The sequence below is a fragment of the Podarcis erhardii genome (genome assembly GCF_964252035.2).
Source record: "Podarcis erhardii genome assembly, chromosome: 8".
Taxonomy (NCBI): Eukaryota; Metazoa; Chordata; class Lepidosauria; order Squamata; family Lacertidae; genus Podarcis; species Podarcis erhardii.
In genome coordinates, this window is record NC_138499.1 from 16,039,776 (window position 1) to 16,066,674 (window position 26,899).

General features: G+C 44.0%; 3 protein-coding genes and 1 long non-coding RNA gene across 6 annotated transcripts in view; 2 read left to right on the forward strand and 2 right to left on the reverse strand.

The window, feature by feature from the left end:
* Nucleotides 1–2,390, reverse strand: part of DEPTOR (DEP domain containing MTOR interacting protein) — a 63,266-nt gene extending 60,876 nt beyond the window's left edge. Inside the window, exons 1-2 of one of the 2 annotated variants that reach the window (XM_081874529.1) lie at nt 2,040–2,390; nt 895–990 (exon numbers count right to left, since the gene is read on the reverse strand). In XM_081874529.1, coding sequence (XP_081730655.1) covers nt 895–983 — 89 coding nt within the window. In that variant the 5' untranslated portion in view covers nt 984–990; nt 2,040–2,390. Of the gene's footprint in view, nt 1–894; nt 996–2,039 lie in introns of both variants that reach the window. The other variant, XM_081874528.1, reaches the window with a different exon arrangement.
* Nucleotides 2,391–5,397: 3,007 nt separating this feature from the next.
* Nucleotides 5,398–12,499, reverse strand: LOC309349093. The gene is made up of 2 exons (XR_014159692.1): nt 12,362–12,499; nt 5,398–8,886 (listed from the first exon to the last, which is right to left on the reverse strand). It is a non-coding gene; the product is annotated as an uncharacterized lncRNA (long non-coding RNA).
* Nucleotides 12,377–20,807, forward strand: DSCC1 (DNA replication and sister chromatid cohesion 1). Of its 2 annotated transcripts, none has more exons than XM_081874533.1 (9): nt 12,377–12,693; nt 13,715–13,883; nt 14,882–15,016; nt 16,005–16,095; nt 16,827–16,965; nt 17,630–17,682; nt 18,350–18,504; nt 18,769–18,917; nt 19,297–20,807. In XM_081874533.1, the coding sequence occupies exons 1-9, from the start codon at nt 12,521–12,523 to the stop codon at nt 19,403–19,405; spliced, it is 1,173 nt and encodes a 390-aa protein (XP_081730659.1). In that variant the 5' UTR covers nt 12,377–12,520; the 3' UTR covers nt 19,406–20,807. The 2 variants fall into 2 exon arrangements, with proteins under 2 accessions (XP_081730659.1, XP_081730660.1); XM_081874534.1 differs by lacking the exon at nt 12,377–12,693 and adding an exon at nt 13,007–13,153.
* A 1,724-nt stretch (nt 20,808–22,531) lies between these two features.
* Nucleotides 22,532–26,899, forward strand: part of TAF2 (TATA-box binding protein associated factor 2) — a 64,725-nt gene continuing 60,357 nt past the window's right edge. Inside the window, exons 1-2 of the mRNA XM_081874006.1 lie at nt 22,532–23,932; nt 25,116–25,170. Coding sequence (XP_081730132.1) covers nt 23,877–23,932; nt 25,116–25,170 — 111 coding nt within the window. The 5' untranslated portion in view covers nt 22,532–23,876. The remainder of the gene's footprint in view (nt 23,933–25,115; nt 25,171–26,899) is intronic.

Consider the following 26,899-nt stretch of genomic DNA (forward strand, 5'->3'; position numbering starts at 1 on the left):
CTTTGCTTCAGGATGAGAATAGAAATCGTGCTCCGGCGGAGCGGCAGCAGCAGGAGGCCCCATTAGCTAAAGTGGTGCTTCAGGTTAAGAACAGTTTCAGGTTAAGAACGGACCGCAGGAACGAATTAAGTACTTAACCCGAGGTACCACTGTATTCTCAAAGGTGCAGGTTCTTCTTCTTCTTCTTCTTCTTCTTCTTCTGTTTTCCAATTTCAATGCAGCCTCAGGGCCGGCCCACCCATGAGGTCAAGGGAGGTGACCACCTCAGGTGGCAGGGACCCCAGGGCCAGCATATCCTGATGTCAATCTTTCCTCACCCCCTGTTCCTGATGTACAGTGGTACCTTGGGTTAAGTACTTAATTCGTTCCAGAGGTCCGTTCTTAACCTGAAACTGTTCTTAACCCGAAGCACCACTTTAGCTAATGGGGCCTCCTGCTGCTGCTGCACCGCTGGAGCACGATTTCTGTTCTCATCCTGAAGCAAAGTTCTTAACCCGAGGTAATATTTCTGGGTTAGCGGAGTCTGTAACCTGAAGTGTATGTAACCTGAAGCGTATGTCACCTGAGGTCCCACTGTATATCTTCACCCACCCTGTCTTCCCTGATGGGAAGGGGACGGCACCTCGGGGGCCAAAATGTCTCTGTGCAGCCTCTTCCACTGCATCTGAGCACCTGGCCCAGCCCTGTCCAGTGCATCTGAGGTTAGGGAGTCCAGGGCAATGGCACATGCAACTCTCCCTAGCACCTGCTGCAGACCCCTCACATTGCCCATGGTAGAGCTCCAGGCCCCCTAAGTAGTGGTTCCTCCCGCCTGTCCCCATCAGCAAAAAGATCTCCCACTCCCCAGTTCACTTTCACAACATTTGTGCAACGGGAAAAGTCCAGTTCTCCTACCGTAACTGCTCCCCTGTAAGCAGGACCTCGGCCATGTGCTCCAGCTCGGTCGCTCTCTGCTGCATGGTGCCCAGGCTGCTTTCTTCCATCTCGCCACTAACCTGGCCAGGTGCACACAAGAGCCAGAAGGTTAAGAGGGAGCAGGTGTGGATTCCTTCCTCAGCCTCTCCAGTGCTCAAAGCTGAAGCTTTGCAATCTAACCACCCAAACACCAGTTTGCTCAGTTGGTTAGGGCGTGGTGCTGATAGCGGCAAGGCCGTGGGTTTGATCCCCACATGGGCCACCTTGATATACCTGCATTGCAGGGGGTTGAGCTAAATCAGTGGCGTAGCGTAGGTTGTCAGCACCCGGGGCAAGGCAAGTAATTTCTGCCCCCTAACCCGTGGATTCGCGCCCCCTAACCCGTGGATTTGCGCCCCCTAACCCTAACCCCCAGATGTTGCGGCCGGTGCGGCCGGCCCCCCCTGCACCCCCCCCACGCTACGCCACTGAGCTAAATGTCCCTCGGGGTCCCTTTCAACTCTGAGAAACCTCAACATCACCCTGAGCCCCCCTCCAGCAGCCCAATTCTGTGCCTAACCCCCTCCCCTCCGTCCCTCACGGTGGCATCTTCCACTCTAAGCTTTGCGCTCTCCAGAGACCATTTCTGCCCCGCTTCAATTAAAACTTCTTTCGCCCGTTGGCTCGCTGCATCTCTGTTTCACCTCCTGCCCTTGAGCTCTTTCGCAACTGGCAACGCGCAAACGCGTTTTATTCCTCGCTTTCACAAGTTTCCCTTTTCTCCTCGCGCGCTCCTCTCTTCTTTGCAGGAACCGAGGAGCTGCCTCGCTCCGATCCGTCCTGCAAGCCTTGCATTCAAGCGCTCTCAGGCAGATTCCTCCCACCCCCTTCTCCCCCCCTTCATTTCACGTTGCAATAATTTTGCATGCGGCAGTTTGGGAATGTTAGCTGCGGACGGGTCGAAGGGAACGAACGCAGCCCTTCTCCCCTCCCCTCCAATCTTGCCGCAGGGAGAAATATAAAAGCAGATTCTCTGTCTCCGGAGCATTGCATTCTTGCATCATCAGTCACGGGAGGAAAAGCCAGCGGAGGCTCTCCAAGCTCAAACAGAAACTACCACCACCCACCCCGGGCTTTCCACTCACCTGGGCTGGGGGAAAGTCGTGCGTTCCTTCTGCAAGCGATCAAAAAAGATCCCCCCGCTGGCTTTCTTGTTGTGGTGTGTGACAGGCAGGCAGCTGGCGAGGGAGACACGTGGTTGCAGCAGAGGCGATCCAGCCGAGGCGCCAGCGACCCCCTCCGTCCGGCACTGGCTGGGGACAGGCGCTGCTTGCGCAAAGCGTGCGCTCAGTGTCAGCTGCGGCGCAGGATGATCCAGTTCAGCGCAAGGGCGGCGGCGGAGGGGGGCTGGGAAGGCTTGAAAGGGGAGGTGGGGAGAGAGAGAGGGCTCCCCTCTTTCCCACCAGCGACCTTTCACATGATTGCAGAGCGGGCTAGCGAAATGGAGAGGCGGCGCTTCTTTTTGCGCGCCTGCCTGCTTGCTGAACAGGGAAGCAACTCCAGCTGCTTGGGTCCCCCCTCCCCTTCCCCCCTCGACTTAACTGAGTTCTTCCTGTTCTTCTTCCTTCCACAACAGCTGGGGGGGAGGAGGAGAGAAAATGGGTCAAAGGGGGATCGTGGTCGATTGCTGCGCTGCGTTTCTTCTTCCTAAGAATAAGTAACAGAAAGGCAATCGGGGCTCCGCCAGCCAAGCCAAGTGCGCGGTGGTGCAGAATGGGAGATCATGAGCTGGCAAGGTCCAGGTCATAGCTGTCAACCTTCTCTTTTTTCCCGGGGAAATTCCCTTATTCCAGCGCCGTTTCCCGCTGCTATCCCGGATTGTTAGATATCTCTTAGACTGTCCCCGGGACAGGTGAGGCTGCTGATCCCTTATTTTCGAGGCTGCTGATCCCTTATTTTCAAATCTGAAAGTTGACAGCCATGGTCCAGCTTCAGCTCTCCCCGGGTGACCGTGGGCCATACGCTTATCTGCCTCTACCTCGCAGGGCTGTTGTAGAGCAAAAGGGGGAGGACATTTCTCTGATGAAAATAGGGACCTGCTATTTCACAATAATTTTATTATTTGTACCCTGCCCATCTGACTGGGTTGCCCCAGCCACTCTGGGCAGCTTCTAACATATATAAAAACATTAAACATTTAAAAAGACTCCCTATACAGGGCTGCCTTCAGATGTCTTCTAAAGGTTTTGTAGTTATTTATCTCTTTGGCTAGGGGTCACATACCCTCCAAAATTTCTCCGATGAAAATAGGGACATCCGATGGAAAAGCAGGACATTCCAGGATCAAATCAGAAACTGGGATGGCTTCTGTAAATCGGGGACTGTCCCTGGAAAATAGGGACACTTGGAGGGTCTGGGAAGAGGAACAGTGCCAGAGTAAACCCTGCAGAGGGCAGTCAAAATCTTGGGGGGCCCTCACAAATTATCTCCTAATACATTTTTATAATTTTCTTTCAAGATCAAATCAATATTACTTTGATCAGTTGTTGTGGGGCCCCATAGGCCAATGCCTCCTTTGCAAGCAAAACCTTCATGCTGTGAGTGCCTCCTCCATAAGCTCAGGTTGTTTATATGTAAACCATTTATCATGAAATATATATGCCCCTCATTCCAAGGAAACAGAGGGCTGGGTAAACATCTGGAATCTCGCACTGCTTGGAGATTGGGGTGTGTACATCAGTAATATATACTCAGGCATGTCCAGCCAGTAGATCATGATCTACTGATAGATTCCCTGGCTGTTCCTGGTAGATCGAGGGATCATCCCCCCAAAAGGGTCAACAACTCTGCTCAATCCTCCCACCAAAAAGCTCAACAACCCTTGGCAGTCAGTGTGGTGTAGTGGTTAAGAGCGGTGGACTCATAATTTGCTGAACCGGGTTGGATTCCCCGCTCCTCCACCTGCAGCTGCTGGGTGACCTTGAGCTAGTCACACTTCTCTGAAGTCTCTTAGCCTCGCTCACCTCACAGTGTGTTTGTTGTGGGAGAGGAAGGGAAAGGAGAATGTTAGCCGCTTTGAGACTCCTTAGGGTAGTGATAAAGCGGGATATCAAATCCAAACTCTTCTTGGCAACCTTCCCCTTCCACCCACCCACCCCACGCATGCTCCTCCAATGATAATGGGTAAATCACTACCAGTTGTTTTTTTTAAAAAAAAAAATCTGGGAGTAGATCACAGTCCCTTGGACATTCCTGATATACAGTATATAAACTTTTGAGCCTTCTGCTCTGAAGGCTCCTGCCCTCTAATTTCAAATGTGTGTCATGTGTGATTACATGATCTGCTTCACTGCATAAAAGGTAAAGGGACCCCTGACCATTAGGTCCAGTCGCGGCCGACTCTGGGGTTGCGGCACTCATCTCGCTTTATTGGCCGAGGGAGCCATATACAGCCAGTACAGCTTCCAGGTCATGTGGCCAGCATGACTAACCCGCTTCTGGCGAACCAGAGCAGCACACGAAAACGCTGTTTACCTTCCCACCAGACCTATTTATCTACTTGCACTTTGACATGCTTTCAAACTGCTAGGTTGGCAGGAACAGGGACCGAGCAACGGGAGCTCACCCCGTCACAGGGATTCGAACCGTCGACCTTCTGATCGGCAAGTCCTAGGCTCTGTGGTTTAACCCACAGCGCCATAGTCTTGCCTTTATCTCTGCTTCTTTTAATTCTCTCTGCATTACACAGGTCCATTGGCTGAGGTAGACTTCCGAGTGCCAGCATGCATTTCCACTCATCCTGGTACGCTTGTGGCACACTGCACACAGTTGTGAGAAAATAACCACACCGAATAGAACCAAACAACAAAGACCTTGCAGCACCTTAAATACTAGGGGTTGTGTCCCACAGTAGTCCTACTCAGAGTAGACCTAGCCTAGTGAAATGATTAGGACTAATTTAGGTGCATTAATTTTGATGTGTCTTATCTGAGAGGGGGAAATAACTGGATACCACCTTTCTGAGAGTAAGAGCCGTTTGCCAGTGGAATGGTCTACCTTGGGAAGTGATGGACTCTCCTTCCTTGGAGGTTTTTAAGCAGAGGTTGGCTGGCCATCTGTCATGGATGCTTTAGCTGAGTTTCCTGCATTGCAGGGGGTTGGAATAGATGACCCTTGGGGTCCCTTCCAACTCTACGATTCTATGAACCCCAGCACATTTATTATTATGGCACAAGCTTTCATGGAGTAGACTGCCTTTCATCAGATGCATAAAATGTTATCCTGTGTTACAAGTGTACACCTGGGGGTGGGGGCAGAACTGTAAACAGTGCAACCAGAGGGAAATGAAATACAGAAAGTACAAGAAGGGTAAAAAAAGCATTTGGGGAGCTCCTGCAGACAACCTGTGTATTTCACATTTATCCTGATTTTCTCGCACTAAGCTCATGTGCCAATAGTTAACCTGGGTTTGAATTTACACACACCCTAGTGGAAAAGAGACGATTGTAACAAAATGGTTTATCGATTCACCATGATCAGTCCAGAAACTTTCTGGGAGGGCGACATTTGACCTTGGGTGTGAGGTTCCTGCTGGAGACACATTAGATATCTACATTTCCCCCCCCCCCCAAAACAATCCAAGTTTGTTATGGTTTTGCCAACAGCAGTGCTGCCTGATAATGGTCTCCTTGGCATTTTACCAGACATGCTTTTCTTATCAAGTAGCGTCAACTCAGGTGCCAAAGTCACACATTGGCTGTCAATTCTCTTCGGTACAAGGTTCGAACTCCCAAGCATCTTGCACGCACCTGGACTTTTAAATTGCTGTCATCCATTTTAGACCCACCATGGCTGTTCTGACGTTTAATGAATTCAGTGGTGCCTTAGAGCTAGCATGGCTGGAGTAACAGCTATTAAGGTAGACTATTCCCAGATGTTGCTGGGTCTCTAAAAAGTAATTTTTATTGATTTTATGGAATACAAAGATTCAGAATAATCATACAATGTGGAAGGCACTTAGTTCAAGAAATAATTAATACAGAAATATGCAATAAACGAAAGAAAAATTCAGGATGCAGGGGTAGGAAGGGTACCGATTAGGAGTTTATTTACACATTTCTTAACTATAAACAGAAAACAGAAAGATTTGTCTTGGATTTATGCATTGATGTATATAGAGAGCATATTGGGAAGGGGGAGGGAAGATTGTCATCTTAGAGCAACCATGGATCTGAATGCTGGTCACAGGTTAAAATTGTGCAAGTCATCCTTTACATAATTAATAACATCATAACATATTACAAATAATTTGTTTTGCCCTCTTGCTACTCTTAAAGTGCAAGTGAGTTTTTCCCAATAAGGCTATCTCCCACGGTTTGTTGTACCAGGTTAAGAGGGTAGCCCCATTTAAATCTTTCCAGTGTTTGGTAATAATTCCATTGGCAGCAAACGTTGAATGAGACACCATCTCTCTGCAGTGTGCGGGTATATCTCCAGCTTCAGACAAACTGAGGTGGGGAAGTGACCACACGGTTAACAATTTAACTATTTCTTGACAAACTGAGTTCCAGAAGGGTTGTATTTTGGGAATCCACCAACCGGTTTCAAACTTCCTGTACTAATGAGAAATAATTTGATTTCCCCCCTGAGTATTGTCATATGTCCTTTTCTTTTTGTTGCTGCTCAAAATGTTCACAGTTTACTCCCTTCCTTCCTTCCTTCTGTGGCTTCACTATTCTGCAGCCAGAACCCATTGCTTATTTCTGCCTTATTTCCTGGCCCAATGTAACATCCCTGAGTAGCTCTACCGTCAGTCAAAGTAGAGTGACTGTCCCAGGGAGCAGATGAAGGGTAATGTGGAGGCAAGTGGTCTCTTCCCTGCCCTGGCCCTGTGGACTACATTACATTACCTAAGCAAGCTGACTATCTCCAAGTGCTGTGGAAGATGGTGGTCCATCAATAGCATGGAAGCAAGATTCAACTGCCACTCAATCAGTTTTTGCATTGGGGTGGGAGAAATCACCCTTCTCAACAGGCAGCAAAATGTATTGAGCTGGTGCCAATGCTTCAAAAACTTACCAGCTCTTGTTGCAAGTAACTGCACGACAGCTCAGCAAAAGAAATAAGACTCTCTGCCATGTGTTTATTTGCTTTGCTTCCATTTATCTAATGAAATCATGTCAGTTCTCTAGTTTTGCTTTTACTTGAAGTCCATCAAATGTAATGTTTAGTTTTCATTTTGATCAGGTGCAACTAGAACTTGATTTTAACCCAGTTTCAATTATGTTTAGCTTTTATTTTATTCTGCCTATTACAAAACAACAAACCTTATGTGTGTGAGATTATCTCCTAGGAACAGCAATCTGGGGGCGAGGGAGATAATCACAACTTTGCAACTACCTAATTTGGTTGTTACAGTGTCACTTCACTGGCCTGATTCACACTTAATGTCCAGCCATGGTTTCTTTTAAAGACCATGAGTTAACCACAAGTTGTCCCTCAGATGATCAAATAAACCACAGCTTTATCTCCATTTTTTGTTTTGTTTTCCAGCTGCTCTTGCCTTTGTAGCTCAGTAAGGATCTGAGGAATGGCTAAACAAATCAAGAAAAGATGCTCAGATGGGACATAACTCCAAGCCACAATAGCTAAAACAAACCAAGGATTATAAACCAACACCAAATAATGTCTTCAGAGCAGTACTTTTACAACCCATGGCTTAGCATTATGTGCAAACTAGGCCATTTTATGACGTACGTTTAGGAAAACAGAAATAGAATTTTCGCCCAGTCAGTCCCCAACAACAAGAGAGATTGGCAGTCTTGAACTAGGCCTGCATGAGACAAAAGTGTGACTTACTCTGTGCAAGATACAAATCTATGGCTTTGGTGGTCCCACTAGAAATCTAATGAGGGTTGCAGGATCTGTTGGGAGTGCTAATGCTGTGAGCCTTCCATCATACCCTCAGTCTGCAATTATGTGCAAATAAACCTTATATTTAGTTACCTTCTAATGTGAGCTTAAGTTGGGGAGATAGTGGCAGCATTCTCACTTCAGTTGCTATCTATAAATACACACTTGTATATTGGATGGGTGGGGCTGGTTGTCTCTGCTGCATTTCGGATCTGCTCAGTAGATATTATGGTCCCCATACGTTAGTTCTTGTAGTTTATATTGCTATTGAAGAGGATAGCTTGTGGTTTACATTGCTATTTAAGAGGATATCTTATCTAACCGTTCTGTCTGCTCTAGAAATTTAGAATTTTAATTCTATACACATCAATACTTACTAATACCAAGGACCACCACACTGGTTGTGTCCACTCTGCTCTATTTCCAAAACATGTTTAACGTCACACACAATTCACAAACTCGTCACACCTAAACAAGGGACATCCTGTGGTTAAAAGAACAAACACAACTAGCTTTTTAGGCCAAGCTACACTAGGCAATTGACAAACCCACAATATGTTTGTGGGCAATTTTCAGCACCTCCTTTCTCTAGAAGTGAATCGGCCCCATTATAATTGCCTCAATTTATGACGGTTATCTGTGCTAGTCATCTTCCATTTTTGCCACAAACAGCCTTGACTGATATGATCAGAGGCTCATGAGAAACCAAAAGAGGAGGCAAAAATCCTCTGTTTTTTATAGCATCACCAAGCCTTTTAAAAGTCTGAAAATTATTATTAACGTTGGTTCTTTCATTTTGGTGGCTGCTAACCAAATCCAAACCAAATATCTATATGTACATTTTACAGCAGTCCACAAACATGCTATACGTTAAGTCATACTTACCCTTCAAAGTATTCTACACCACCTGCATCACAGCATGCTACAAGTACATGCAAGGAGCTGTGTACCAAATGTGATCCTGCAAACTCAAGCAATAGTAGCACTTGAAACATGCACAGACAGCACAAGTATTTGCCATCACTTATCCTTCCCACACATCCTTCTGCAATAGGTAAGTCAATGCTCACAGTTACAGTTCTGCAAAAAGATGAATTAAGACAGTGAGACAATCACATGCTGAAGACCACAAGCCAGTGTGTGATCCAACTCCCAAATAATGTGTTCCATTTGCAAGAGTGAATCCAGCTGCTAGAGTCAGTAAGGTTTTTAGGAGGAGGTACAAGCTGAGGCTCCAATACTTTGGCCCCCTCATGAGAAGAGAAGACTGCCTGGAAAAGACCCTGATGTTGGGAAAGATGGAGGGCACAAGGAGAAGGGGACGACAGAGGACGAGATGGTTGGACAGTGTTCTCGAAGCTACCAGCATGAGTTTGACCAAACTGTGGGAGGCATGGAAGACAGGAGTGCCTGGCGTGCTCTGGTCCATGGGGTCACGAAGAGTCAGACACGACTAAACGACAACAACATGCCACAAACTTTCTCCAGCAGTGAAAGCAAGCAGGAAATGAACAGTCAGTATCTGCTGAGCTTTCTGGAGTATATTTCTAGTTGTGTATCATGTTTGTCAATGCAACAGGTTTCACTTTGTATGTGCTGTGACAGTCTGCCCCCATGTGGCTTTATTTGGACATAGAATGAGACTGAGGAATGCCTTTCAATAGGGGTGGGGAATGTGTGGTCTTACAGATGTTCTCAGACCACTCTATTCCTTCCCATTAGTAATACTGGCTGGGAGAAGTAAAAAGTGAGCGTTCAACAGCAACTGGAAGGCCAAAGGTTATCCCTGCACTATAATGGTCTCCCCTTGAGAAATAGAAGATCTTCAGTGATGGACAAAGGGTTGCCAAGTTGGTCACCAACAGTCAGGCAGTTGCTATTTTCCTCAACAGTGTGGCTAGGAAGGGCACAGCAATCTGCAAGTGGGCAGCAACAATGGAACAGCAAGACACTTCTGCCCATCCCAAGGCTTCCCTTGTTGCTTTTGAGGCATCTAATCATAAGCCTGCATTTTTATCAAAGCTTATATATTTCGATCAGGGCCTGTATATTAAAAAGAGCTTAAAGATTTTCAAATGTTTCATGCCAGGCAGAAGACCAGCTGCTTAGAGAACCTTGGCAATGTTTATTCTCCTAGACAAAGGGGCCCCCTGATTTATAGCAGAAAACAATTCTCAAAGTCGTAAAAAGGGAATTACAGGCTGAGAGCCAAGGTTAACTGACCCTACAAATTAAGGGTTGGTAAATAGTAAAATGAGCCATATCTTCTTCCTAAGGTTAAAAAGGCCAAGAGCAGTGAAAAAGGCAACTGGCTTGGCTGGAGAAGAAGAAGCTTCTTTCTATTTTTATTTTGAGGCTGGAAACTGTTCCTTCCTTTTCACTTTGAGAAGGTTTAATTCTTTTAAAAGGCTACCTATGATAATGTATGAAATATATTGGCTTAAATGTAATTATGCAAAGGATCTAGAAAGAAAGAAATGTTAAATTCTTATTTCATAGTCATATTGCAATAGGAGACCAGAGGGGCAAATGAGCCCAGCCTCCTGCCAGACAGGAGACGCCATCGAGCACTCCTGATATATAGTTGTCAGGCCTCTTTGTTTAGAAACCTCCAAATGAAGGAGATCTTTCAATGTTGATGTGAACTCAAGATCCTTGAAGATAAAAATTCAAGATTAACCATCTGTTTTGGAAGGCAATAGGGCAAGGAGGGCAAGAGGTGAGCTGGTAATTAAGATTCCTTGTTGAGACACATGTAAGATATATTACTACTTATTTGTCATTTATAGATAGAAGAATATATAGCTTTTATTTTCCATAAAAGGACAGAAGGAAATGGGTGTATCTTTTGTGATTGGTTCTAGCAAACAGCCAATAGGAATTTCAACCAGGCTGATTGGACAGAGGCAGCCACAGGAGGAGCAAGGGGGCTGGATTAAGGAAATATAAGTGCTGGCCAGAATGGCAGGAGGCCAGGCCAGAGCTTGGTAACCATATACCACTGTGCCTCTCATTTATTTGTCTGACAAATAAATTACTATTTTAATTTCTCTATTGCTGCGTTGAATATTTCATTCCAGCTAAGCGTTAACCACAAGCAGGGTGCTACACTTTCACATCTGTGTGATCACCTCACAAGGCTAAGCTGTGAGCACTGGAGGCCATGGGTGCTTTGGCACCCACTATACTTGTGGGTCTGAGGCCCCACAAAATCAATGGGCAAAGTTGAAGCCCTTTGTTGTGGGCACCCACAATCTTCAGCGCAAGAGCTATGAGCACCTGTCAAGAGAGGAGCCAGGAATTGTGCCAGAAACAAGGCTGAAAAGACCAAAGGTGCTCCAAAGTTCCAGCCGAAACACAAAGCCATGGACCATCCTTCCATTTAGGAGGACCATGGGGCTAGCTTGAGTTTGGTGAGGCTGGTCCAGAACCTGGGAATACTGTTCCGCACTGCCCAGGAAGACGATCCAATCTGCACAACTGTGGTTCACCACAGGGGGAAGCCGCATGAAGAGCAAAACATGGTTCTTTATACAGCCTTTAATCTGCTCCTAAACTCAAAAGGAGAGGCAGTCTGGTGTGGACCCATTTAGAGGTAATATATACAGTGGTACCTCGGGTTACATACACTTCAGGTTACATACGCTTCAGGTTATAGACTCCGCTAAGCCAGAAATAGTACCTCGGGTTAAGAACTTTGCTTCAGGATGAGAACAGAAATCGTGTGGCGGCAGCGCAGCAGCGGGAGGCCCCATTAGCTAAAGTGGTGCTTCAGGTTAAGAACAGTTTCAGGCCAAGAACAGACCTCCAGAACGAATTAAGTACTTAACCCGAGGTACCACTGTATTGCAATGCGCTCTACATGGGTCTTCCCTGAAAAATGGTCTGGAAGCTGCAACACGGTTATTGGTAGCAGCCAGACAGGATCATGTCATTCCAATCCTAAAGATACTGCTAAGTCACCAAGCCCGGTTCATGGTCAGCTGGCAATCTAGTTTATATGTAAACTCCACTGGATTAACATTTGCATAAATATGCATAGGTCTAGATGGAAAAAACTTAACTTTTGCTTTTTAAAAAATCCAAAAACCCTTCAATGCTTTTTTTTTTTTGCTTGTGTGGTGCAAATAGTTTAAGATAGTGTAAACTGCGAAGAGCATTGCGTTTTGAATGCTGTAGAAATAGGAAAGTTAATTGCAAATAATCCAACACAGAATCATAGAATTGTACAGTTGGAGGATACCATAGGGGTTATCTAGGCCAACCTCCTGCAATGCAGGAATCTCAACTAAACACTAGTGAAATAATCCTGGATTAGGAGTATTATTTTTTTTAAAACAGAGAACACAGAAGCTTTAACTTCTTAAAAATTTACAGGGATTAAAAAAAAAAAATCCACCCTCCCTCCCACTTTCTATTTCACCGAACATGCACAAAAGCCATAGAATCAACCCTTAAGTAAAAGCCGCGCGCTCGGTACACTTGCAAGGGCGCCAGCAAATTTTACCTTCGCGCCCAATCACAGCCTTGCAGCTTTAAGTCCCCTCCCACCTACCAATCAGACACGTCGAGGGTCAGGCCCCGCCCACTCCGAGCGGTTTTGGGCGCGCTTTTGGAGCAGGCCTCTTTCCCCCCGCTCGCCGTTGCTAGGAGACGTCGGAGGAGGCCGTTATTTCCGTTACGAGCCGCATCCGCCCCCCGCCTCGCCCCGAGGATGAGGAGCCGCGAGGAAGTAGACGCCACCCTGCACGTCGCCAAGTTGGACCCGGCGGAGCTGCTCCCCGCGGCGCAGTGCCTCAGTTTCAGCGCCCAGGCGGCGGACGCCGGGGAGTGCCGCCTCTTGCAGCTGGAGCCGGAGCTTTGCGCCGAGTTGGAAGCGGGGCGGAGGTACGCATGCGCATGCTGCGGGGGGGGGGAAGAGCGGGTAAAATGGTACTTTCTAGCACTCGGCTCTGTGGTTGGGCGTGGCTCTATTCTACGGCGACCCCAGGCGACCTGGAGGGCTAATAGCATGTCCTAGGTAGCTCCCACGTGGAGAGCTCCTCACGGTTTTTATGTACAGTACAAGTCCAGAGACACGCCTTCCTTACCAGGATGACTGGCTTTCCAGATTTTGGAGCAATTAACACTTGAAAAGACCGCTTTGAAAGTGTGCCCCGCTTTAAGTGTCAGCCAGTTTTTTTTAAAAAAATTTTTTAAGTGTTATTAAACTTATTTTATTATTATTATGCATTAATTTTCCCCAGCCTTTTCCCTCTGGTGGGATTCAAGGCTGGACTACAGATGAAAAAAGAGAACTGCCTTACTCGCCTTTATGTCAAGGCAGGATGATCAACATTTAGAAATTGTGGGTTGCAATGCATTCGTGTTTTATCAGATTGCTATTCAATAAGTCCTGATGGTTAGTGACTTCAGTTGCAGGCATCCAGTATGCAGGATTGTAAGCATTTATACTCCTGGTTACACCTTAGGTAGATCGCAGAGTGATGCAGCTTTAGACTTGCATGACATATTTGTACAGTCTATGCACAACAAAGTGTACTGAAATAGCAAAGACTTGTGGCCTGCCTTATTGTCTGCACTTCTGGGTTGTTAAAAATAACAACACAGTGAAGCATGTGTTGAACTAGGGCCCAAATGTTGTGAATCAAATGGGGAGAATGAAGTTAGAGTTTGGCTGGTTTTTTGCTTGTTTGTTTTTAACATTGAGCAAATCAAATCAATTGTTTTTATACATAATATGCTGATATATAGTAGCGTTAGTAACAATTGATACCTAGCATCCTTTCATTATTTTAAAAGTTTGCTATTCAGAAGTAAATGCTGCTTTAAAAACCCAAACAAACCATTGCTGCAGTAACTCTGTATTTAATTGTCTTGTTTTGTTTTGTTTTGTTTTGTTTTGCAGCATGGTGATCCGTGGAGACCGCGATGAACATGCTGTGTTGTGCAGTAAAGATAAAACCTATGACATGAAAATTGCAGATACCTCTAATACATTGCTCTTCATACCTGGCTGTGAAACTCCAGAGCAGCTTGGTATAAACAAGACAGCTTCTAGTATACTTTACACTCAGGTATTTTGTGTGTGAGTGAGAGAGAGAGACTTTTCTGAAGCCAACTGCAAATGGCTAACTATCTTTGAAAATGTAGGTTCTAACCCACTCCCATTTATATACTCTTCAAAAAAAAATCTATCACATTTATATCCTTCCTTCCTTCCTTCCTTCCTTGGCATTCAAAGTGGTTTATAAGGGGTGGTCCTGTCTTATGCTTAGTGCAGTTCTATGATTTGTGTTAGTGGAGTAAGAAGGATTGATCCAAGATAATCTAAAAAAGTTAATGGTTCAACAGGAATTAGAACATGGCTGGTACTGGTGGTTGGATGACGCAGTTTCAAATTAGATGCCATATATAGCATTATTCCCCCCCCCCCATTTCTAGCTGCATGATTTACAAGCGTCTTACTTCTCTTAAAGAAAAAGTGTATGTGACAGAACACTAGCATGAATTCTTTTCCTATTTGAAAGTTGCCATTTTGGTGGCAAGAAGGCCATGAAGCAGATACAGGAGTTATTGTGGCCCTGCACGTCCATAGGGCAAGTCCTATTTGTCTTTCATTGGCGCACCACCCAAATACAAAAAGAACAGGAGGGAGGCACGGAACCATAAATAATGGAAAAAGGAGAAATGTGTTCTGCAAAAGGGTCTTCCCTACAGTACCAGCAATGTTTGTGCGAGCAGCTTCAGCTGTTCTACAACATTTTGAATTTTTAAGATTGCTCCCACAGATGGATCTTGTGTTCTGCAACACATTGAGCTTATAAATTTTCTTAGTTGGTGCTTTTGGGAACACTTTTCTCCTTTTTGCATTCATTCTTCTTTTCACCACCACAATGGCTACCTTCTGTTGGAAACTGGAAAGGTGCCCTCCGAAGGAGCATCTAATATGCCAAACAGAGGGGCATCCTGATATTTTCATTACAAGGTCAGATGCTGATCAGGGGATCTCTGTCTGCGACTGACAGATTTAAATATTAGTAATGGCAAATTCCAATTAAGGCTATTGCTATAGATTGCAGGCTTCTCCAATAATTACTGGGAACTAAGAAGATGCCGACCTAAGTTAAAGAAACTCAAGAAACTTCTGATGGAAAATCCTTATGAAGGACCAGACAGTGAAAATGAGAGAAGTTCGACTAAATCAAAGGTAAAAATGGGAGAGGACTTGATGGAAAAGCTTCTTGGGCATCAGCTTTTAAAAAATGCATAGTTTAGACTGCTCTTGTGAAAGAATAGGAATGCAGCTATTAAATAATTGCAAGGTAATGAGTGTAACTGGTGAATATCAAGTGATTTTAAACACTGCCCTACCCTACACCAATCCTGTAAGGTAAAAGTGTGTATTATTCTCTCCCTGTTGGTGGAAGTGAGCTGAGCAGGAAGGGAGAGAGAGAGAGACTTGGCTAAGGTCACCTAACGAGCTCACAGTAGAGATGAACTTTGAATCCTCTAATCACCTTCTCTGTTACCCAATGCTAGTTCTCAAACGTTTATGTTTCAAAACATAAAGCTAGCTTTTGGCTTCTCTATAACCAATAGATTAGTGGATATCATGTTCAAGAAGATGGGAATCTACTTCTATTTAACACATTATTCAAAACAATTAAGGTTGTCAGAAAAAATATATTTTAAAGAGTTTGAATTACTTCACAAATCTTAAAAATAAGTTGATGGGTTGTTTTTTTGGTTCCTCTTTTTGACATTGTTACTTAAGTATCTGTCATTATGATAAGTGAGGCATGTGCTGAGATAGGACTTGCATGCTGCAAGGACTTGGGATTGGTGCAGTGTACGCTTGTCCTGTTTGAGAGTAATAAACATTATCTCTCTTTCCTACACCCCCTTCCCACTGTGGGATGTAGCATTATCAATGTCAATGGGGATTCAGGGTTGTATCCAAGGAAATGTAGTTACCTCATTAGTGTGAGTACTTCCACCTCCCCCACATCCCTCCCAATATGTTCTGGAGTTCCCCCAATCTAACAAAAGAGAAGGGGGTGGTCACAGGAGAGGAGAAGAAGTCCCGTTGCATGCTAACAGTATAAATTCATTGGCTATAACCCTTACAGACAGATAGTCATAAAGTCTAGTATGAGAATAAATATTGGCTTAATACTTTTGTGTGTCTATTACAGTACCCAACAGAAGAGTTACTAGATCAAGTCCAAGCAAGTGAAGAAGAAATAATGGATCAACTGAAGGTTCTAAAAGCATGCCAAATTGAAGGTATTTGGAGATAATCTGGAGCTCATATTTTTAATGTGTGTGGGGGGGTCTATTTGCATTGTTTTCTCCCTGTCTCTTAGAATTCCTTCTTATCTAAAGGTTTCTGAGCTTTAAAGGTTGATTTACATGATTCTACTGTATTGTAACAAGAAAAGGAGTGGATTAAAATTACTTGCAAGGATTTTGATGGATAATTATGGGCGTATCTTCTTTTGACTGACCACGGTGGCTATGGTGACTGTAGGAAGCTCTTTTTTCCAGAAAAGTAGCACAGCATTTTCTTGTTCCTACTCTAGCCTACTTTCACCAGTTTTTATCAAAAGCCAATTTTTGTGCTCTGTTTGTGTGGCACTCCATTTTTCAGGATAGAGGCTGTGCAGATAAGATTGGGTTCCATTTTCAGGGGCACCCATTGAGTTCTATGAGACAAAGTAACATAGGCTGTAATCTTGAACACCACTTGGGTGTTCATGTAGAGGAGCACACGTGTGCATGCGTGCATGTATGCATGCATGCATGCATAGAAGAGAACCTTTTTTTTTTTGGACAACTATGCAAAACATATCTGCAGTGTATGAATTGTCCCCGGTATCAAAACAGTGGGTACTTGGCTAGCATATGACAAATGGCTCTTGTTTAAAAAGATGTGGAAGATCATAGTCTATTTTCATAGAAGAAGTTTTACCATTTCTGCTGGTTTTTGATTATGACCTTGCTTCTCTGCTTGGCAGGTTGTTGGCGGATTCTAGACTTTGATTATGAGATGAAATTGTTGAATCATGTGACACAATTGATATATACCGAGTCCTGGCCATTCAGCAAGGTCCCTTTAAGCATATGTCTTCAAGAACTCGGACCTTTAGAGCCCAAGTAAGTTCTTTTGTTAGCCCTTGCGTAAAAATGTAAGGTCCAGAATTTTAGTCCAGAATAGAAGGGCCCACCCTCAACCCCATGTTTCGTTCTGAAGGTGCTCTTGTTCTGTTGCTTATAACAGCTCCATCCTCTGGACCACTTCAGATACATAAAATATCAACAGGTGCTAGAGGGGATGTTCAGTGGAACCATAGTGTCAACTTTGAGATTTGAAAATAAGGGATCAGCAGCCTCAAAAATAAGGGATCAGCAGCCTCACCTGTTCCAGGGACAGTCTATGGAATATCTAACAATTGGGGATAGCAGTGGGAAACGGCGCTGGAATAAGGGAATTTCCCACAAAAAAGGGAAGGTTGACAGCTATGAGTGGAACATCAACACATCAACATCAACCCTATCCCCAATTATGCAGCTGTGATCCCCAAACAAACAAAGAGAGTTCCCATTGGCACCATAATGAATCAAATATAGGCACAGTTTCTGGAAAACAGTAGGAGAATGGGGAAAACCCAGTTGCTATTTACAAATTTAAGTACAGGTGTGTGTTTTTTCAAATCTGAAGAAATATGAGGATCAACTGAGAGGGCCAGCCAAATTCTGTAACATATGGTAATATAATTTTTTTTTCATATACTAAAAGTAGACAAAACATTTGTTCCAGGGAAATGATAGAACACATTCTTGAGAGTTATGGAAAGAGATACATTGATGAAGGTAAGTTAGTTCCATGAGTGCATGTTTTTTTAAAGTAATAATGTTAAAGCTCCTGATTAAGTAGTTGTAGGCAGGGGTTGACAAAAGTGAAGGCAGTGTATCTGGTCAAATGTGAGTAGCATTTGTGCCAAATTAGCGGTAATAGAGACAACCTGTTTGTTTATACCTATGCTGTGAAACACAGTTGCTGTTCTGCAAATTTAAAATTCTTGCCTAGAAGTTTAAACCTCATGTACACTACATAGGTCCCTGTATCATCCAGTTTAAATCCAGGTTTGTGCCACATGCTTTGCTTGCAGCCAAGCCTCAGTCAAGGAGAAAAGGGCATAGGATGAGGGAGAAGGAGAGTGGCAGTGGTTGGGTCCCTAACTTGTGGAGTTTTTTTTACTCTAAAACTGACAGCATACTCCCTGGTGAATATACATTGTTAGGGCACACTTACAATATATCCAAATTTGCCCAAACTGCATAATTTTAAAGTGACTGGCTTTTTTAAAGAATTCAGATAAAGGATGGTACTGTATTTAATTATGTTTTACTGAGAGTGGACCCACTGAAATTAATGAACCTAATTTAGTCATGTTCCTTTATTTCAGTGGGTCTGCTGTAAGTAAAATTTAGTTGACCGCCACCCATAATTTCTTGTGTTCTTAATACTCATTCCTAGGCGAGACTTACTTTGAAATGAATGAAGAGAAGATATGCAGAGCAACAGCACAGATGCTCTTACAAAACGCAGTCAAATTCAGTCTAGCAGAATTCCAAGAAGTATGGCAGCAGAGCGTCCCTGAAGGAATGACGACTAGACAGGACCAGTTAAAGGTAAAATAAAGCCAGCAATTTACATCCATGGAAACGTCGTGTGTCAGGTGTAGAACCGGTGCTCTCAAGGCAGGAGAAATGGAACTGCTCTGCAGGAGGAGACTCACTGTGTTTGAGTGGATCAGGCCAGAGTTCAAAACCCACCTTTTATGGTTTTTGTGAGGATGAGGAAAGGTGAGGGCTGGGTTCACCAACCCTGAGCTCTTCAAAGTAAGAGCAGGACAAAATGCAATGATTCTGTTTTCTATATCTTCTTATTTCAAGGGGTTGGCGCTTGTGGACAAATCCTCCAGACCAGAAACTATTTCCTTCCTAAATGTTGAAGACTTACCAGAAGATAACCAGGAAAGATTTAACAGTTTATTTGCTATTAGGGAGAAATGGACAGAAGCTGATATAGCTCCATACATACAGTAAGTAATAAAAATACTGAATGTTACAGAATCACAAACATACCTCATTTTTGTTTCATGGGGCACAATTCACCATGAACATCTTCATATCTTTTAATGGAATGGCTTCACTTTTTGCAGCATAAACTTAAGTCTCCTTGCTTTCGAAGCTGTTCACAACCCAACTTTCTTATTTCCTTCTGCACCTTTTCCTGTTACTTTGTTCTTTGTTTCCACTGCTGTTCTTCAGTCAAGAGTGTGTGGCATTTGATATGATGCACTGTAATACTAGGGATAAATCCATAATTTGATTTGGAGTGTTTTAAAAGTAACTGAAGCAAATGGCCATTCTATGTGGTCTTTGAAGTTGCATGAATAATGCTTGTATTCTCTTTTGCAGGGACTTATGTTCAGAGAAGCAAACGATTGGTGCGTTGCTGACAAAATATGCTCGTTCTTCAGTGCAGAATGGACTTAAAGTTTATAATTCTAGAAGACCCGTTTCATAAGAAGTAATACTGATTACTGACTGAAGAGAACATACAGACTGGTGGCTCAAATTTGGATTGGGGTTGTTGGGATTTTTGCAGCAATGGTTAAAATCCTAGGGATTTTCTGTTAATCATGTAACAATGTTGAAATGCATTGGAATTATTTTATAGATGAAACTGAACTGTTTTGAAAAGCTAAAAATGCAGTGTACAAATACTTTCTTTAAACGTTCTGCAACTGTCTCTAGTTATTATTAAAACCTTATTCATAAAGCTGTGTTGTAATCTCAGAGGTAAAAATATCTTGGACTGATGTATATTAAAGCATATAGTAGTACCATATTGTAATATGTAGAGGGGCCAGTAACAAAACCATCTGAAAGAAGAAAATTGAGATATGTGTACATCTGGGGTGTTTATATATTTCTTGCCCATGGTACTGCAACCCGTCTCAGTCACAGAAGGCATATTAAAATCAAATTTTAAAACCTGCTTGTGATACAGGGCTGGGGTGGGATGGGAGACAGGTCACCATGCTATCTCTTTGGACTTGGCCAATGATATCTAAACAGGTCTTGCCCTATTTGTAAACTCCTTGCTGTGGATGAAACACATTGGATGTGAGTCACAGCTAAAATTCTCCTGTGTAGCAGCACGTCACTCATGCCCTGTCACATTTTAAGCACACTTTGCACTGTGGCAGCATGCTACAGGTAATGTTGACTCGCATCGTAAGTGCATTTGAACATGACAGGGTGTTGACAGTTTACATGGGTAACTTTATCCATGCCTCAATACATGTGCTACAATGATAGCTGTATGACAATTACAGGTTCAGGTGCAACTTGTTACTGTTTCAAGGAGCAATGATGGGAGAGGGCTATTTCCTTCATTATGGGAATGGTCAGCCTTTTTGGGAAACGGGATGCTGAATTTGAAGGGCCTTTAGTTTGACCCTGCAGGCAGGCAGGCTCCGGCAGATTGAGCGGAAGAGACTAATAGTGGGGTCCAACATACAAGCAGGCGGTTTCTGCATGTTCTGCAGAGGGAAGTAAGGGGCAGATGGGGCTTATCAGCCGGGGAAGGTAGGCCATCTAGGAGAAGGAAGATGCTGATCCTAAACCACTTGGTTAGATTGTGTACGGCTGTGTTAATTAATGCAGCAATGGTTAACATGAAAAGGGGGAGGATGTCAGCATTTTCATTCTCCCGTTGCTGGATGTGTGATTGTTATATCACATGTCTGTGTTTACATTCCATGCTTGGAAAGTGTGGGAACGGAATCCAGTCCTATCTCTTCTATTGGATTGTACTTTTGTACTATTTACACTCTCTCTCTTGGAGAAGATGTGAGAGGACGCCATGAGTACTTTGTCCTGAATATATTGCTTAATAAATATAACCTGGATGTCATACCTCATCGCCTCAGCTTCCAGCTTTACTCTGCTGTTTGAGTGTGCACGTATTTTCAGATATGTGTCGCTGCTGCGCACCGGGACTGAAGGGTTATGAACGTCCAGGGCTGCGTTCCACAAGGAAGCGGCCCAGAGTGGTTTGTCTCAGTTCAGGGGCTGTGCAGTGCCCCCACCGGCACTTCTGACAGAAAAGGCTCAGGAGTAAACCCTACACAAATCCAGTTTGGAGCCCCTTAGATGGTGCTGTTATGGTAAAATCTGGGTGCGAGGCTACTTTGCCACCCAGCTCGTCGGACTAAGTCCGCGGGTCCCTGCAGAGGAAAATGAGCTCAGCCGGAGACAGGAGCAAGCTGCAGAAGATCCAAGTTTATTGCGCAACAGGTTCAAGGCGAGATTGAACAGCGAGAAAGGGGTGACATGAACTTTTGAAACTTCCCTCCATGTCCCAGAATACAGTGCAAAATACATCCCAGTTACATCATGAATACATTAAGAAGAGGTTGGGTTACACAGATTACATCATGAATATATTAAGAAGAGGTTGGGTTACACAGGATTAACATATGGAGGAGGGAGGGGGGAATATGCAGAGCTGGAGATATGCGCAGATAAGCACATCCTGAGTACCGGTGATGAGAAGACAATGGTCCATGTACTGGCATTGCCCGGAGGAAAGGCTTGGCAGAGTGATTTGACAGGATTAGGGTCTTGACACCTTGCTTAAGGGATTATGGAGGACAGGGGAGGTGTGATGGAGTCCTAGAGAAATTGAGCAAATTGGCACGTTGAGTTTCTATGTATTTTATAGATTTTAGTCCCTTTTGACATTGACAATTGGAAATAAATGGATATATTGTAGCGAAGAAGAAGGTGAAGAAGACATGCCCCCCCCCTTCCGTATCAGTGCAGATGTCAAATGTCTTGCTCTGCTTTCCTTTGGACCACATCAGTGAGGCTGAGGGGGGGGGGGGTCTTGTCTGGGCAGCCTAGGACCTCCAGACACACTGCCCAGGCTTGCACCCCGGGAAGGTCACTTTGGTGCCGGTAATGCAGTGGTTTGACTTCATGACAGCAACAGTCTGATCCAGCAAGACTCTTGGTGTTTGTATGGGAGGTTTATCGCTATGAACTGTCAATGGGAAGATTTCCTCTATGAAAGGGAAAGAGGCACAATCTGCCCAGAAGCACATCTGCAAATCAGATCATAGAATGCTTCTCTGGGAGGCGCTGGGAGTGCTGCTATATTTTGTTTCTAAATGCAAACAAAAATATTAATTTTGTTTCCAAAGGGGACGCAGCCTGAGGTTGAGTTTTCTGCAAAACGAAGAAGCCCATGCCGGAAAGTTACAAAACCTAGGCATGCTCCTTCTAACTTAAGGGAGAGCCACTAAAAAACCCCTCTGAAAATGAGAATTATTTCCCAACGGGCTCCTCCTCACTCCCTTAGGGCAGCCTGAGGGAGGAATAACTGCGCCTGCGCGGGAGCGCGAAACTCTTCCCTCAAACCACCTTCAAGCTTCCCAACGGGCGCGAGCTACTTCCCCAAAGCAAATCCAGGTCGCCGTGGTAACGGCTCCACCAATAGGCGGCTTCGTTTCGCTCCGCATGCGCATTCTTCGCGTACGCGTGAGACGCGGCCTCTTGATTGGCGCGCTGACGAATCCGAAACGGGAGCGCGAGGGGAGAGGTGGGGTTTAACAAACCTATCGCGCCGACGACCTTCCCGCCCACTTTGACGTGAGGTTAAAGGTTGCGAGCAAAATGGCGGCCGCCTCGTCAGAAGCGAGCCGCTGATTGTGTACTTGGAAGCGGGCCTAAGGGGAGCCGCCGGCCGTGGAGAGAGACGCCTCGCCTCCTGAGAGCCGCTGACCGCCCAGACTTTGCTCTCAGGCCCCGGCGGGACCCTTCTAAGAGGAGGCCCCCGAGCTGCAGCCGCTGCCTCCCTCGGACGTCATTCTTCCTCACAGGACACCCACCGCCTCACTAAAGCAACTCGCTTTTCATGAGGACTAGCGACGGTCCCCTCAACGAGGCAGCCGCGCCCGCTGAAGGATCGGGAGTTGAAGTGGCGGCAGCTCCTCGCCTCAGAACAAGCTCTCCCTCCGCGCCCCAAATTCCTAGCCGGAGCTTAAGTAGCCCTCATGCCCACCCCATTTCTAGCAACACATCCCTGCCGTGAGACGGGAATCCTCCTGGGAGACCCACAGGAAAAGCGCCCCCTTCCTAGACACGCTCCAAACGGAAGCCGGCTCCATGCTGGCTAGATACCTCTAGACCTGACCAGAAGCCAACGCACCTGCTTAAACCAGATGCGATCTCTCAGATCAGGAGTCCCCTTGTTGGCATCGCCTTTGTAGAGAAAGGCTGTACCCAGCCCTGGCTCAAGGAAGGGGAACTACAAACCCATAGGATAGTTGGGGGGCAGCTCAGCAGCAGCCTCACCCGCTCCTAGGTCCAAATGCTGCCCCCACAAATCAGGAAGGTTGCATACTGCATTATGTCAGGATTCCTTCTCCCAGATAGAAACCTAGTCAGTAATCAGTTTTTGGTCTAAAAGTGCGTCTATCACATTAGCCAGGAATCACTGGAAACTGCTGTCGCTTCTTTAGTAAATAGACTACAAGACAAGAGATCTCTCTTTTTTTGCAGTTGTAAATAGCTAAATGCCTACACAAAAAAGAGAGATGTATCTAGTTTGCTTTGGTAGGTCTTTAGAGGATTCAGAAGTCGTCATCTTTTAACCTGGGGTAGGAGAAGTTCTCTTTCTAGGAAGGATCCCCTTACTTTATTAAACAGATACTAAGTTTGATACATATATAATTCTCCCTAATTTAAGAGGTCAGTATTAGTAGGTTAGGTCTCCCGAAATCTGAAGTATTCACACTCCGAAAATGCTTTATGGGCAATGTTGCCTCTTTGGACATTTCTTTGGACATTTCTAAAATTATCTGGTGAAAGATCTTTAATGGGAAGAAATCAGCCAAGAAAGGAAGAATTAAAGTTACCTTTGAAAAGACTGCTATTGAGGCTTGTGATGTGTATTTGATTTTCATCAAGGTTCAGTACTACTATTTATGATGAACAGGAAGAAAGGAGACAAGGGGTTTGAGAGCCCAAGACCTTATAAATTATAAGTATCTGCTACTGTTTCTTTTCTTATGAACATAGGTTGATGTTTTTAAACTGAAGCAATAGGCCTTTGGAGTCCAGAAAGCTGCAGGTTGTTTAAAAAAAACTACATTGTGGTCAGGAAACTGGAAAGAAATTGAAGTTGCATTTTAACAATTAGTTTGGTAATATAAATCAAATCCATTAAAATGTGGGAAACTGCATTTTTGGTTTTTCCCTGATACATGTAAATATGTACAGTGCACTCCTAACTATTTCAACTTGAAAGTATGGTAAGTTTTGTTGAATTCAGTGAGGCCTACTTTCAGGTACATAGACTTAGACTTGTGACCTTAGTTCCTTAGGCATCAAAATTTGCTTGGAACATGAAAGTACCATGAATGATCCACAAGCAAGTTGAACTGAAATATTTTTATGTAATAACAACAACAACAACAACAACTATGAAATACGACTTCCATCGGCCTGGGTTGCCTCAGCCACTGTCAATTATTCCTATTTGTTTGAGGCTCTTTAAGAATATATTTTATCTCAGCTTAACTTCTCATGTTATGCTATTGCATTGACTTCAGAATACTGTACTTTTGATACAGAAAATACTGGAAATTACCTACATTTGTTTCTGGTGATGGCTAATTTTGATGTGAAGTGCCAAACAAGCTGAGAACTATAGAGGAAAAAGGGTGCTAAAACTAATGCATGATTGTAGTTGGCTGCTTTGGGTTGGAATTGCTGGGGTGGATGTGTTTTAACTAGAATCCCACCCAGGAGAGAAGCTTCAGTTGTACATGTCTAGCTGCTTGAGTATATAATGGAATATTAGAAAATTTACTGATATTTCTGATGCCACAACTCATGTTATAAATTGTTTTCTATTAATGCAGACAATATTTTCTCAGTAAATATAGAAGGAATCTTATCTATTTGTTGCAGTGTTAAATGTGGTGCGTATTCACACATACAATATAGGTGTTGTTTACTTGATACCAGCTTGATACTTGGCTACTTATGGAGGGTGCAATCATTCTTTATGATGAAGTGCCCAGGATGGCCTGTGTCTAAAATCTGTTATGTGACACATGAGTGCAGGCAGACAGATGGTTTGATAACTTATTTTCTAGTTCTCTGCAAGCTTATACACATCAAGATCTTTATTTTGAATTTTTTCTTCCTTTCCCCAGCACAACCCACCAGGTGGTCTGTATCAACAACATAAATTTCCAGAGAAAATCTGTTGTTGTAAGTATACAGTGGTACCTCGGGTTACAGACGCTTCAGGTTACAGACTCCGCAAACCCAGAAATAGTACCTCGGGTTAAGAACTTTGCTTCAGGATGAGAACAGAAATCGCACAGTGGTGGCGCGGCGGCAGTGGGAGGCCCCATTAGCTAAAAGTGGTACCTCAGGTTAAGAACAGTTTCAGGTTAAGAATGGACCTCCAAAACAAATTAAGTTCTTAACCCAAGGTGTATTGAGAAGGGACTATAGAGCTCGAAGGAAGAGTACATGTTTTGTGTACAGGAGGTCCCAGGCTCAGTCCCTGGAATCTCCCAACAAAAAGAACCAGGTACCAGGTGATGGGAAATATTTTCTGCCCAAGACCCCAGAAAGCCACTGCTAGTTGGACCAGGCAGTCCTGAACTAGTTGGGCAAATAGCATGACCTGGTATAAGCCAGCTTCCCATGTTCCTATTTAATTAACGTAGTGAAAGTTTACGTCATAAGCCTCTACTCTTCTGGCTATTAAGGGATTCACTTTTATAGTTGGTTAATTGTGTTTTCTTCATGCTACGTATGCCATGCATCCCACTTTGTGACATCAAACAACCTTACATTTCTGTAATATTTACAAAATACCAATGGCCAGAGAGGTTATTCTAGAGGAGTTTTATCCTTTTCTTTAGCTGCCTAGCCTATCCTTTTGTTCTTTACCATCAAGCTGGCCTGCAACTGCCACTGATTGACAATTTTAGGGTTCGCTTGCAGAAGTGCTCATAAGTTTCATGCTACCTCAATTGACTTTAGTGAGAGTTTACCCTGAACTGAAACGTGTTAAAATGATTGCAATCACAACAGCAGGGAATTGTTTATGGAGCCAAAAAAGCCACACCTAAGAAGTGTGAAGGATCAGCTTCACTGCCAAGACCTCAGGGATGGATTAGGCATAAACAATTCAAATATTAGAAATATTGAAACCAGATGAACTTTGCATTTTCCCATTGGTTATTTATTTATTTAAGATGGGCCCAGGTTAATAAACAGCAAAATTTATTTCTGAAAATAAAATCTTCAAAACACATCATAAAAAGAAAATAATAAAATTCACTTAACATGCAATACCCTCTTAAAAGAGAAAATATTGTGGTCTTTTCCAAAAGCTGCCACAGGGAGGCTCAGGTATGTTTCTGTTGGAAGGGAATTCCACAACTCCAAAACCATTATGGAGAAAACCTTGTTCCACTTTCTGGTATAATTGATATTGAGATGGCTGGTTTTTGACAGGATTTTTGTGTTTGATCTTAATAGCCAGATTGGCTCTTAACAGGAAAAGTGTTTCCTGAGATATGCAACATCAAAGCCTTTGCATAATTCTTTAATGGGGGGGGGGGCAGGGAGATGATCCCACTTCATCTACAAATTGTAGATATGGTAGTTTATAAATAGTGTTAAAAGTCAGTGCCATCACACTGAAAAGCTAAAAGGCAGAGAGTGCAGTTTTACTGAGGTTTTATATGTTGATACTGTTCCACACTTTTTTATATAGGTCTATTTTTATTGATACTTACATAAAAAATGTGGAACGATATCAACATATAAGGTTGGTTCCATACTTGACAGAGTAGGTTGCTGTGTGCTGAAAGCTGTTTATGAGCAGTCCCAAAGAGCACATTGCAGTAGTGAATCCTGATGTTTACAAATAGAGGGAAGAAAATTCCTCTCTCCTGAAAGGAGTTATCAAGCAAATAGA